At 44.4% G+C, this 14,319-nt stretch overlaps 1 protein-coding gene across 1 annotated transcript in view; it reads right to left on the bottom strand.

The window, feature by feature from the left end:
* The window catches only part of LOC144762975 (exostosin-1a-like), a 1,123,714-nt gene that overhangs the window by 86,370 nt on the left and 1,023,025 nt on the right, over positions 1–14,319 (bottom strand). The window contains exon 3 of the mRNA XM_078648290.1: positions 271–378. Coding sequence (XP_078504416.1) covers positions 271–378 — 108 coding nt within the window. The remainder of the gene's footprint in view (positions 1–270; positions 379–14,319) is intronic.

Below are 14,319 nucleotides of genomic sequence, written 5' to 3'. Positions count from 1 at the left end.
CAAACATGGCCGTCGCATAATAACGAACCAGGACCTTGGGCGAGCCTCTAGGATGTCTGACACAGCTCTGTGAAAACCCCCGCTGGAAATTAGTTGTGCAAGGAACATGGGTAGCAGACTCTGTACCTCAGAGCTCAAATCAGGAACCAAAACGTGTCAGTGCAAACAAAATTGAAGTAAAATGACACAAATCCCTATTAGTAATAAAAATGCTCTTTTTCCCTGAAAGACATGCAGAGGAGCAGCCGGGCCACCGCTGTCCACCCTCACCTGCAGCAGGAGCCGTTCGTCGCCAATGATGGCGGCCTTCTTCCAGTCAATGACCTCCGAAAACGGCAGCTCCCAGCCATTGCTCAGCAGGACGGGCACGCAGGCGGCCTGAAAGGAATGCAAAGGGTTAACGTGAAGACTGTCTGAAAGAAACAGGGGAATACCACCACAGTAGGGAGTAATGCAGGTGAGTAGGTGCACAGTAATGGTACCTCTGAGTGCTAAACACCAGCTCAGACACACATTGTGCTGCATTGTCATTGCATTTATATAGCGCCTTCTACCCCTGAAGCAGGCTTCGGTGAGGAGCGTCATACCCTGGTACCCAGAGTTAGTGGTTAGTACATTGTTTCATTCATTCATTCATTGTTCTTTCCACTTGTACTCTTCAGATGAAAACCGTGTCATGCATCAGTCCATCAATCTTCTGAACTGAAGTTCAGCGGCTGAGACTTGTGTTCTCAAGATGAAACCCTGTCATACATCACATCTAAGGTTCTTTATGGCTGATTTTAAAGTTCCTTAGATTGGTCGGTTAGAAATGAAGACAGGTTAGAATTACAAATGAATAATTAGTGACATTAGAGGAGTCATAGAGTCACTGTTGATAGGAGATTGGTGCATTTGTGTAAATGATTCACAAAGGCACAGATGACATTAGACAGAAACTTGGAAATCCGCAGATTTTATACCAACAGTGAGGTTTTCAGTATAATAATCCCTTTTAACTCTATGTGAGGAAATGTAATTGTAGCTCCTCTATTAAGGGAGATGGTGCACAATTTTGGTTTAGAATGTCTTTTATTATTTCCAAGACTAGGAGAAAAACAAACGAGCCATATCGCTCTATGGTCATCGGGATACAACCCAGCATTTGCGTGATCATGGCTGGCCAGAAAATGACAAACATAGCAAAAAAGAGAACATCATCTCCACCCACCCCCTCCCTCCGGTTAAAAACTGTGCATCCAGTAAGTGTTACCAATAAGGTCGCATCAGGGAAGACCCATAGGGGAGGACACCTTAGGGAGCAGTGATATTCGTAGTTGGCAATCTTGGAGGGTCTGCAAGTCGCAGGAGCCGCAAATATTTCAGACAAGTAAGTTCCATTAACTCAGACGTAAGTAGTGTACGGTAAGGTGCCCATCACTCATGAAAAGAGGCCCTAGGTTGGGTCAGAGAAAGGGAAATCCTCTCCATTCCCAAGATGCCCCAGATCCTATGAAGCCATCTCAACAGGATTGGAACTGTGGTAGTCACTCTACAGGATGATATGCCCCCGTGTGGTTGTGGCGGCGCTCACTAATTCCGGTCTGAAGTTCCCTGGTGTACCTATCTGTTGGTGCTCAAAGGAAGAGGACTCATCCACCCCTCAAAACTCGCGACCCAAGGGGATCACACAAATGTTATTACAGGCCCGAGCACACAATATTGGATCACTGACAAAATCTCGACCAAGGAAATATCGACCTATAGAAATATCAAAGCAGAAATAGCGAAGGCAAGAATATCGACATCCTATCTACAACATGGTAAGTACAAAAATATCGAAAAAAATATATAGATGTTAAAAATATCGATGTTAAAAATATCGTTTTTTTTCTATAAAAATATAAATGTAAAATAAAGTAAATAACACTAATAAATCAAATAAACAGTTAAAAATATCTAATAATGTTTAAAATTAATAAATATTATATATATAATATTAATACATTAATTAAACAAGGACAGCACTGTACTAGTCCTATGCTTAAAAACTTTGCTGTACAAATTGCAAAAGACTTTGTCATTTTCTATCTCGGCGTGGATAGCACTGTGCTAATCCTATGCTTAAAAACTTTGATAGAAAATAGACATTTGAGGTGAGCAGATCTAGAGTGTCGCTGGTGTTGAGAGTCCTCTTACAGGGGCTACTTTCCACCTAAACTTGAGAACTACCCAGAGTTCTCTCCTTCTTTTTTGCATTAATTAAACATATACAGAAAATATATAATATATACATACTTAACAATAAGTTGTAATAATTATTTTAATAATTTATACATTAATACAAAATATTATAAATTACAAAATATAAAGAATTATGTTTAATAATTTAAAAAAATTAAATATACTTTCAATATTTTTTAAATTAATTATATACTACATTATCTAAATTTATACAAAAAAATGAAATAGCTAAATAAATAAAAATACTATTCAAAATCCACAAGTTAAAAAAATACAGTAATAAAAATGTTGGATAGCATAGAACTTAAAATTACCATTCCTACTCCACAGAGCGCAACAGTATAGAAACCGTTGGATAGCGTAGGGGTAAAAATTACTATTCCAACTCCAGAGAATGCAGCAGTAGGGAAAACGTTGGATAGAGTAAAAGTAAAAATTACTATTCCAACTCCAAAAAGTGCAACAGTAGGGAAAGCGTTGGATAGCGTAGGGCTAAAAATTACTATTCCAAATCCAGAGAGTGCAACAGTAGGGAAAACGATGGATAGCGTAGAGGTAAAAATTACTATTCCCACTCCAGAGAGTACAACAGTAGGGAAAGTGTTGGATAGCGTAGGGGTAAAAATTACTATTCCAAATACAGAGAGTGCAACAGTAGGGAAAGCATTGGATAGCGGGAGGGTAAAATTACTATTCCCACTCCAGAGAGTGCAACAGTAGGGAAAGCGTTGGATAGCGTAAAGGTAAAAATTACTATTCCCACTCCGGAGAGTGCTATTGTGTTTCTATCTAGGACCCTAATCTGATATTCCTAATTTATGCCCTTATATGGCTATAATACATAACATCCTTATAAAGGCATAAGAATCATATCCATATTTAGTCGTAGCCCGTGCAGTCACATTAAGCAAGGATACTTCCCCGGACTCCTAGAAAGCACGAGTTCTCTAAACAAACCAAACCTCCAGCAACCTGGGAAATCCCCATTGCTTTTGTTTTGATTTCGTCCTAGAACTCCTGTGAGCACTGTAAGAACGGCCAGTTCTTAGTGACATCTTTATTGACGTCTTATGTCCAGCCTTACGTCAAACCCGGCACCTTTCAGGTATAAATATACCAACGTTGCCTTAAGCAAACACACGGTGGTGGTTTTGGAGCAGAGCGGCTATCTACTTGCCCGAGAGCCCAGCTGATGCGAGAGCCCACGGACGCCGCCCCTCCCCTTTGACGCACTGAGAGAGACTCTGTCTTTTCTCCTGCCGAGAAACCCAGCTCCGGTGTTCTCAGCCGCCTTCGCGGGCTTCTGGGATATCGAGTCCTGAGAGAGAGATACCAGACCTCCTGCTTTCTATTACCCAGGTACGGAGCTGACTAACCCCTTACAGAGAATTCTTGAGTCAGATTCTTGGCAAAACCAACTTAACCTAAACTGCTACTTACTTACTCCTTCCCACGTATTAGGCTTAGGTCAGGTACACCGGGGTAGGCGTATTCAGAAGCACCAGTTGAGTACGTTAGTCAATGTATATAAGTATGTATATATTTTATCTATTTTAAAGTATCATATGGCTAAGAAACCATATCAATGCTCTTACAGTATTATTTTATAATACTCCTTTTACTGTACGCACTTTACTTTACTATGAGTATTGCAATTGTGGCAATTCATTTCTCTTGCATGAGAAAGAAGACTGCTCAATAAATAATACCTTTTATTGAAAACGCCCGTCTCTCTATTCTCTGCACTCTGGTGAAACTAAGTATGCACACTTGACTGAGTGAAATAGCTGTCTATTGTTTTCACACGACTCTAGAGATACACTCTTATTCTGAGGGAGCAAAGTTGTCATGTTTTATGGTTGTCAGAAGCTAATCCCTTCTTGTCTATCCAGGGAGGTTAAACTCCTCCTCGTTTATTCGAGAAATTTTCTAGTGACCTCTGAGCTAGCTGGCAAACCTTAAGTCTAATATAGCCAGTAGAGACCTAGATGACCTCAGTCCTACGTCTACACTGCTGTTTATATTATTACAATGCGCAGAGCCTATTGGGAATATAGGAACTACACTACATGGCGCCCAACGTTTGGTAAGGCGATAAATCTAACGCAAGACGTTAGAGTAACTCAGTCGTGCTTTTTCACACAGACCCCTTTTCCCGTAAATACTCCAAAAGACGTCTGGAGTGGGTAAAAGGTTAAAATCCGCCGGAACTTAGTAGGAAGAGACTCCTATGTATAGTTTTTGGTTTAGTCAACGTTGAAGGATACAGTGTTCCAAAATATTGTGCACCTAATCTTTGTTTCCTTGAAAACTTGATCTGCAACAAAAAACTTTCTGTCAGTAAAATGCCTGACGGAGACGAAGAAAGAGATGCTACAGCGTCTCAACTGTTGTTAGAAGACACAAGTCTCCAACAGAATGACCCGAATGCTATACTCATTCCGGTCAACATAAGACGAACTATAACTATTAAACTTATAGAAAATGGACTGACATCACGAGGTGGTACAGTCATATTCGTGGTAGAGGCCCATGAATATCGGCAGACAGAGGTATTCTATTCATGGATAAACTTTCCAGCAGCAAACGCTGTAACACACGACTTCCACTATTACAAAATAGAGGAACCTCCGGAAGAATACACTCCTTTCGAGGAGGTGGCACCTGCTCTGGTTTAAAGGCACCCTAAAACATAATAATCACATCACCAGGCTCGGTCCACTAGGTAGACCAGGAGCAACGTGGCCGGTTCTAGCCAGTTACACACCACATCCAGACATTGAAAAAATGTCAGACCGGGAACTTTTAGCCCAGCTAAAAATACTAATTAAAATACATAGACAATTAGTCCAATATGTAATGCGGACTTCAACAGTCCAACCAGCTATTAACATTCCACAGCTGACCCCTCATCAGGGGAACACAAACAAAATTACACCACAGAACATACAATCAGGTCTTGGTAAAGTACCAACAAAACTGGAACAAATTCCGTTCTGGCTAGCACAAAAGATCACTCAAATAGAGGCGGTATTTCCTGATACTACCCCTACTGAGAAACACAGAATTCTGACTATCTGTCTTCCAATGGGAATCGCACCACATGTGGAGGACTGTGACACTTGGGGAACAGTCTTTGCTTCCATCTATACAAAAACACATGGTGTTCCGTCCATGGCGGTAATACCAGATGTACTAAGACAGATTCAAAATGAATACGGTCCAGAACCTGCTTTAACTCTGGGTATGAAATTACTGAAAGACTTCAAGCAAGTCTCGGCTATATTATTAGCCAGCATAAAAGGAGAAGCAGCATCTGTGGCGATCCGCCAGAAATTGAAAGAAACAGATATAGCAGAACAACCATTTGAACTTGCTAGAATCATAGAAAAATCCTATGAAGAACTAGGAAGAGATAGTTTGGGTGGGAAACCAGTAAAACCCCAACTAACTGAAAATCCTGAAAAGATATTTATTAAAATAATCTAAACACTCCAAAAAAGAGTTGGGATGGAAATAAACAATCCACTCCCAAAGAAAAAATATTCCAGTCCAGAGGAAGGTCTCCTCGGCGGAGAGAAAGGTCTCCTGACCAAGGACACAAGTCTCCCCAGAGGGAGCCCTCTGAGAAAATGTAAATGTAAATGTATTGCGACTTATATAGCGCACGTATCACCCGAAGGTATCAAGGCGCTTGCTTAGGGAACCCGTCCTGGGATTCCCCTGTGAGATACCCCGGCAGGGTATCCACAAGGTGAAAGCCAGGCATCCCGCCGCGAGGGGCCGTAGTGGAGATTAAGCGAGCTATTGCCCAGAGTCGCAGAGTGTGACCCCGTGAGTCGAGTAGGCACCGGAGCGAGAATTGTCGAGTCCGTGGAATTTTTGAGCCCGAGACCCGCCGAGGCGGGGAATCGAACCCTGGTCCACGGCCGATCTCAGATTCCGGGTCTGCCGCCTCTAACCACTGAGCCACGCTTCTCCAGAAACTTCTAAGAAGCTTCTAAGAAACAACCTTAGAAATAGGGATAATCTGAAAAAACCTGATAGATATCAAGATATTGATACACGTCCCTCTCGATCTTTTCAGACTTCCTCGCAGAAATCGGAAAGAAGAGGACGGTCAGAAAACAGGGAATAGCACGTCAAGTCCAAAGACAAGGAACCTGCTCAAAGTAAAAAATTACAATTTCCAAGAAAGAAGGTAGCCAGTATTAAAATAATTAAACATGCCGAGGATACTGAGGACACAACTGAAAAACGGAGAGTGGGCCCAGACAATGCTAGACAGCGCAGCAGAAGTGACCATAGCTCGCAAGATCCTGATGAATCTTCTGGAGACAGTGGACACGAATGAATACATTCAGGGGGAAACTGCCGATACCAGAGTTAGTAAACCTCATAGAATATACAAAATAACATTACGTATAGAGGGAGATAAGACTAGGAAAGTAAGGGGTCTATTTTGGGATAACCTTTCCAAAGCCTATGACATCCTTTTAGCTGAAAAAGACTGGCCACCAGAGTTTGTCAGGGAGTGCCCTCATGGTGAAGAAATGATTATGCCTGCCTTCTCAAATCATATTCCGATTCATAGAAAATACACATATGCAAGAAAATGGGCAGTAGCCCAAGCTCCTGCATTATACAAAAATCATGTAGGATGGGATGAGGATTCTCCTCCTCATAAAATCCAGTTAAAATGTCAACCCACTGCACAAAGGCAGTACCCAATTAAACAAGAAGCTAAAAAGCAAGTCAGGGAAATCTTAGATCAACTTGAATATCAGGGGGTGATTGAAACATGCACCTCACAAATGAACAATCCTTTGTTTCCTGTCTCCAAACCAGACGATTCATATCGTCTAGTATTGGACTACAGACACCTTAACTCATGTTGCAAAACATTTGCAGTACAAAACTCACACAGTGCAGCACTAATGAATAACATCGTGCGCAAAAAATACAAAACAACAATAGACATATCTAATGCATTCTTTTGTCAAAACATAGCACCTGAAAGCAGGTATTTGACCGCTTTCTCAATAATGGGGTCACAGAAAAATTCCTGTCGACTCAAGGGTAACAGAATTACTACAAATATATGATGATGAGGCATTATCTTATGTCGATGACATCTATCTCACAGATGATGACCTGGAGACTCACTTGAAAAGAGTAAACACCATAATACTTGGGTTTGCAGCTGAGGGTTACAAATTCAACTTTAAAAAGTCACGAATTGCCCATCTAACTGTCCTGTTTTTAGGATATGAATTATCAAGTGAAGGCAAAAGCCTAGCAGACAATTTCTTAGAGAAATGCGCTGTACTCCAAGCACCTAAAACGCTGAAGAACTTACAATCAATACTAGGTTTTACTGAATTTCGGAAGAACTTACATTCTGAATTATGCGGAGAGGGTTAAACCTCTCTATGAATTAATAAAACCTGATTTTAAACCAATCAATTGGACTCAAAAACACACAGAAATTTTGAGATCATTGCAAACAGACATGTTAGCTAAAACAAAATTGCAAACACGCGAAAACATACGCAACCTTGTAATCCGAGTCATCCCAGGAAGATGCGGATTCACGTACCTGACCTCTAATGAGGGAGAAACGGTACCAATAGCTTACAAATCACATTTGTACACAAAAGCTGAAAAAACATTCAGTCTTACGGAAAACATTGTAAATGCGGTTCAAACAGCTATAGCAAGAGAAAGAGCCCAAGCCCAAGGCAGACAGATAACTGTTCTAACAGCAGAATCAGCCTTTGAGGCATTAACAAGCCCACGCAATTTGACTACCGTGGCATTAGATCCAAAATGGATACAATGGGAAAATTCTCTTGCTGCAGAAAAAAGTGAAATACTATTTTGACCCGAAAATGAAAAAACTGAGAGATATGAAGAAGAATATCCTCTGCCAATCGAAATTCTGCCTCTCCAACAGTACACATGTGTAATCTACATGGACAGATTTGCACAACATTACTATGTAGAGAAAAAATCCTACAACGCAGCGTGCGCGATTGTTAAAGGTCGCTGGCGCTCTGGTAAATTCAGACCAATTGTCACCAAAACTGAATCACTAAGGAAGTGTTCAGCTCAGCGAGCTGAAATAAGATCTTTAAAGATGGCACTTGAAAATGCCGATCGCGAATTCCCCACACGAATCGTGTGCGATTCGCATTATTGCGTCAAATCTTACAATAATGACATGCAGAACTGGGTTCAAAACGATTACAAAGATGACACAGGTGCCACAATAAAGCATAAAAGGCTTTGGGAACAGGTAGTTCTTTTACAGAAAGAACTACAAAAGACTCACGTGATACATACACTGAGTCATCAGCGTGATGGCGTTCACGTTGCAGGGAATTCATTGGCTGACACAGCCACAGCGGAAGCAACTAATCCAGCTTCCGTAGCCACAAAAAAGCGTTCAGAAAAATACATAGACGGGGAAACCATGCTGGCGGTAAAAACGTCTTCAAAAGGCGACTGTGCAGCACTACCCGTGAACTATCCACTCAATTATACATACATAATTGATGCAAACTCCGTTCCTTTTGCTCGAATCCCTGGAGGGGGGGATAGAGTAATTCCAAACACGAACAGGAGAGTCTTTTAATAGCAGACGCACACATGGGATTGGGTCTAAGGCACCAAGAGATCAAGGAATCTCTGAAAGAATTACAATCAGAATACTGGTGGCCGGGAATGAGCCTGCAACATCACAAATTTGCAATAAGCTGTCCAAACTGCAACAGAGATCGCACTGGCGAACCGGCCGGAGTGTTGCCATGGCTCTTCGTTTAGATAGCATAAGGCCATCTATACGCAAAAATCCAACAGGAAAAATGCGTCCCATTTATGTTTTAAGACTAGATTCACTTAAAATGTAGACACCAGCGCTCGGCTGACGCCAGAACTGTTACAAAAGATTGCGAGTCCATATCGGCATAGACGCAATTGCCGTGCTACATTCTGACCAGGGTCCTGCTTTTAGCTCTCGGGCTTATAAGGAGGCCATGACCAGCATGGGCATTGAATTGTGGTACTCTTGTCCTTTCCATCCTGAGGGAAATGCGGTAGTGGAAAGAAAAAACCGGGACATAAAGCAATCTATAACAGCGAGGGAATTAGGTTCGGTGATGGGTGGGTCCAACATTTAACAAGTGTCCAACGTAGTCTTAATAATCTGCCAAGAAATTCTCTAAGAGGTTTCAGTCCGTACGAACTATTGTTCGGTACTAGAATGCACATTCAGGACTTAGATAGTCAGACTTCAGTGGTAGAAGAAAAATGCTTTGATATCAAAGATCGTTTGGCTATTTTACAGGACTTAAATGAAATAAGAAAAGACCTGAGCAACGTAAAGTTAAAACAGCAGCCAACAGCCACTGAAGATAAACCACCTGTCCCAGCAAGGCCTGTCTGGATTCCTAAGATTGGGGATCTGGTCAGAGAGAAGATCGCGGTGAAGAAGGAATTTGGGCCTTCTTACAGAAAAGCAGTACCTGTCTTAGCTGTCAGCGGAACAAGATCAGTTGTACTACCGCCCCTTGCTGGTAAAAAGGAGAACCGAGTTGTATCCATCGACCTGGTAAAACCACAATCATGTGGCCAATAATAAGTAGTAGGCCAAGTGGACTCCCAAGAAATAGCAGAGTACCAACATTTGCTACAATACAAGAGGTTCAAACTGAGAGACTCATCACATTTGATAAACCTCCAGTAAATAAAAAAGGACTATCCAACAATGCCATGGAACTTGTGCCTCTTGAAACCCAAATTGCAACAGTTCGTCAAGAAACACCAGTCTACAACGATGTAGCCTCAGACTATACTAATGTCTCCAAGAAAGATCCAAAAACAAAAGAAAATCCGGAAGCGATTCCAACAATTGACAGAACTGCATCTGGCTACTTCATCAATTTCGATAACTTTTCTGAAGATCAAAGCGAACCTGACGAAACGCCAGCAACAAAATCTTTCAAAGACAAAGTAACTGAACTCTTTCACCAACTCAAAGAAACCTATCTGATTTCTCCATGGATTGAATTTTGGATTGTGTTAGGTGTACTTTTCCTCCTGCTTTGGCTCATCATGGTTCTTTGTTTGGGAAGATTCATTGAGGATAAATACAGTAGAATGGACACAGCAAGTCAGAACAACAACTTGGTCCTAAAACCACACAAGTCATCTCACATCGAGAAAAGAGAACTATCATCAGTGAATGTCACAACCAATCCACTACCCGGTGGGGTAGCATGGGACAAAACTGATTATGAAATCTATGGCCCGGTTGAGCTCTTGAGATATCCACATCAATTCAAAGTTTCATTAAGTGACTTTGTAAAACCGAGTACATTCTCTGATGATTGGGACTTTAAATGTATTAATGATATGATGTCAGATTTAGTAATGTCAGCAAAATTTACAGAACATGATTATTTACAGGGTTCATCAAATTATGAGGAAATGTATTGCTACAACCACTTTTGCACATCACTATTTGCATAAATCTGCTCAACCTAGAAATGTTTTTAATTATAATCAATGGGAACATTGTGCAACTCCACCTAAAAGCAGTTCGAAAACATTCTGTGAGAAATTCCCATACTTCTCAGGGTTTAACACAAGTGATGCAGAAACGTTTATTTCAAAATCTTAAATAAGACAGGCATGAAAACAATGCTGACAAACACTAAATTGATCTATTCAGAAACATTTTATGAAAACATGATTACATTTTGTTTTGATTTCTGGAAAAACAACATTGAGACAAAAACCATCTGGGGTACCAAAGAGTGGCAGGTCCAAGGTTTAGAAGCATTATTTAGAGCCTGCATGATCCCAGAACAAATAATATTCTTGAATGACACCATTCCACAGACATCCTGTCTTGGCCTAGCTAAGATAAAAGACTTAACCAAACCGTCTATTCCAAAACCCATACCTGATAGTAATAGCACTACAGACATGGAGATGGACGTATCCCATATTATAAACCAAAACAGAACACATCCTGATTGGAAAACATGGTTGATCTGGCCCTCAGACACAAATAACTGTCAAGATAGATTCCTGAACAAAATACAGGGGTTCAAAATGACCAAGCCAGACCCAAGATTCTCCCAGAGACAACATCCAGGGATAGTTACAACATACAGTGTAGGGAAACTCTGCCTCGAATGGCTACAGAAATCCACACTGGCTGAAATTAAGCAACACTTGACCTTACTTAAAGACGGTGCTGACTTGCGTGATTTCATAATGGGACCACGCAAACAGCGTCAAAAACGTTTCATAGCGGGGGCGTGGCCAGCAGCCGGCGATGGCGGCAGCTTAGGAGGAGAGCTCCGTGATTGAAGCGGCCTCCTAGAAAATCCGAGCATTTATCCGTCGTAAATAATTCCCAAGCGGGAAGGCGACGAAGCCCAGGACCAAGCGGCAGCATCCTAGCCAACCGGGACCTCGATCCGTTGTCGGGACCACAAGTTTCAGCCGGCACCTGTGTGGGCCTGTGCTCGGAGTCCGGACCTGGGAGTGTGCTGCACTGAGGGGCGGACAGGAAGTGCATCGCCCCGGGCGGAGGAGGACAGGAAACGCTCGCCTGGGACGGGCGGAGGCGGAGAAGACACCTTTACACCTTACAGCACCGCCAGCCTTTACTAGCACGGAACGTGCGCCCAGACGCCCAGCCGTGACACGGAGGTGAGGTGGGGATCAATCCTGCTGGCCTGCCGGGTCGGGCGGAAAGAAGCGGAGCGGAGGCTCCGGACGAGGGGCCGCCATCTTGGGGTCGCGTAGACGGCCCGGCCTCATCCACAACAGCCCGGCCTCACACTCACGAGGCGGAGCTGGGACTGCGGTGCCTGGTCACCACCGAGCGGCGCATGTTAGACCGCAGGGGGCCTTCCGCTGCGTTGGGGCACACGAAACCGCCATACATCTGGGCGGACACCGGGACACATTAAAACCTGCTTCAGTGGGCTGGAGGTCGCTCTCACGGACCGGGCTCTTCGGCCGCGGGCCGTCTCTATACGAGTACCACAGGCCCTGAGACTACACAGGGGTGCAAGTCAAGTGCTCCGAGGGACACAGGGCAGTGGCGGTGCATGCGGCATTGAGGTGGGGGTGCATCCGCATTGTCCAGGGAGTCTATTGCCACACCCGCCCCACGGCGGAGACGGATAGCTACATTCCCCTGCTCCCACTGTATGCTGTTGAGAGGACCCTGTACAGCGCGGTGCAGCCGGGCCCTGGGTGGGTTGGAGTATACCCACGAAAACCGGGTGGGTCCTTGTGTGATGCCTCGTGACCGCCAGGAACGAGTGGTGGGCCGGACGGCATCAGGAGTGGGTGCCCACCTCAGAACGCACTGAATCAGAGGACCGAGACGCCGACTGCGTCCACGTTGGGCGGACACCACTGTTGAGATGGCCGGCAGGGGACCAAAGAATGGAGCATCGCAATCACGCCTTGATCGGTTTGCGTATGAGAAGCCCGTTTCATCTCCCCCAGACGCCAAATCGCAGCAAAGCAAAGCTACAGAAGCCGCGGGGGGCAAGAAGGCGACCCTTGACGATGTCATGCGGACACTCACGCAAGTGCAAACCACAGTTGGGTCCATCTCGGCCGAAATAACGCTGATCAGAGCGGACTTCCATAAGATGTCGGAGAAAGTGAGCAATATGGAAGTGGTGACCAAGTCCTTGGTGGAAGATGTGTCGGAGCTACAGATTGGTATGGAACGCGTCTTAAAGGAGAACAAGGTACTGCGTGAAAAGCTCGATGATCAGGAAGGGCGCTCAAGACGGAACAACATTCGTATTATAGGTGTGCCGGAGTCAGAAGACACGAGAGCAATGGACCTGTACGTGGAGGATTTAATTAAGCAAAAGTTACAGCCTAAAGGACTCTCGGCCTTCTTCACGGTGGAAAGGGCACACAGGGTCCCCGGAGGGCGCCGGAAAACGGGCATGAATCCCAGACCGATCATAGCAAGACTCTTTAATTTCAGGGATCGTGATGCCATCCTGCAGGCAGGGAGACTTTCGCCCCCTCTTAAGATCCAGAACTCTACCTTGGCATTCTTCCCGGACTACACAGCTGAGGTCGCACGGAGGAGAAGAACCTTTTTCGAGGTGAAGAAGGAGTTGAGAGCTCGGGAAATTTCGTACTCAATGCTTTTTCCGGCAAAACTTCGGATTGTGGCAGACAATAAGACTTGGTTTTTTGATTCCCCGGAAATGGCGCAGGAATGGCTGGAGGGTTGGAGACAGGTGGACCCCCCGCGTCGCTCTAACAGACAGAACAAGCACCGTACTACAGGATCCCGACAGAGCTCGCAATCCGCAGGGGAGGGAGCGGAGGCCCTCTCCCCATTGTCTGATCTTCAAGAAGAGGGTGCTGATGAGGAACAGTGATTCGCAGTTGTTATATGGCTGAACTGACTGCGTTGTTGACCGGCAATGCCGCCTTGGATACTGGGCTGAGGGCCTCCGCGGCCGGAGATGGGGGCCGCCGATACCGGAGAGTCCTTCACCCCAGCGAGCAAGTACTATGTTGTGGGTTGGGATCAAGCACTCTGCTGAGTTGGGGGGGTGGGCAGTTCTGAGTCCGTTGAGCAGGGGGGCAGGGAGGGGGGGAGTTGGGGGTAGGATGGGCTTCTGGTTTTTAAGTACTACACAGGGTCAGAAAATGCACTGTTTAATGCGAATGCGTAGAGTAGAGGTGCTACAGCGCGGACTGCAAAGTCACTTCACAAGCTGTTTCATACATGGCGGGAGTCGGCTGACTTACCGCTTCTTCTGCTACGATGGGGGAGGACACTAGCATGGGGCGGGCATCACCATTGAGCCTAATGTCTTGGAATGTTAGGGGCCTGGGGGATAAAATAAAGCGGGGATTGGTCTTACAGAGCATAAGGAGGTTAAACCCAGCCTTGGTCCTATTGCAAGAAACTCATCTGACCGGAACGGCCGTTCGGGCCATGGATAGGAAAGGCTACAGTATGGTTGTTCACTCTGAGTTTACTAAGGGGTCCCGGGGTACTGGGATATTAATGCACCGCTCGTCCAG

Source organism: Lissotriton helveticus, chromosome 6 (assembly GCF_964261635.1).
Source record: "Lissotriton helveticus chromosome 6, aLisHel1.1, whole genome shotgun sequence".
Taxonomy (NCBI): Eukaryota; Metazoa; Chordata; class Amphibia; order Caudata; family Salamandridae; genus Lissotriton; species Lissotriton helveticus.
The sequence above is the reverse complement of the archived record's forward strand: the minus strand, read 5'-3'. Positions and strand labels throughout refer to the sequence as shown.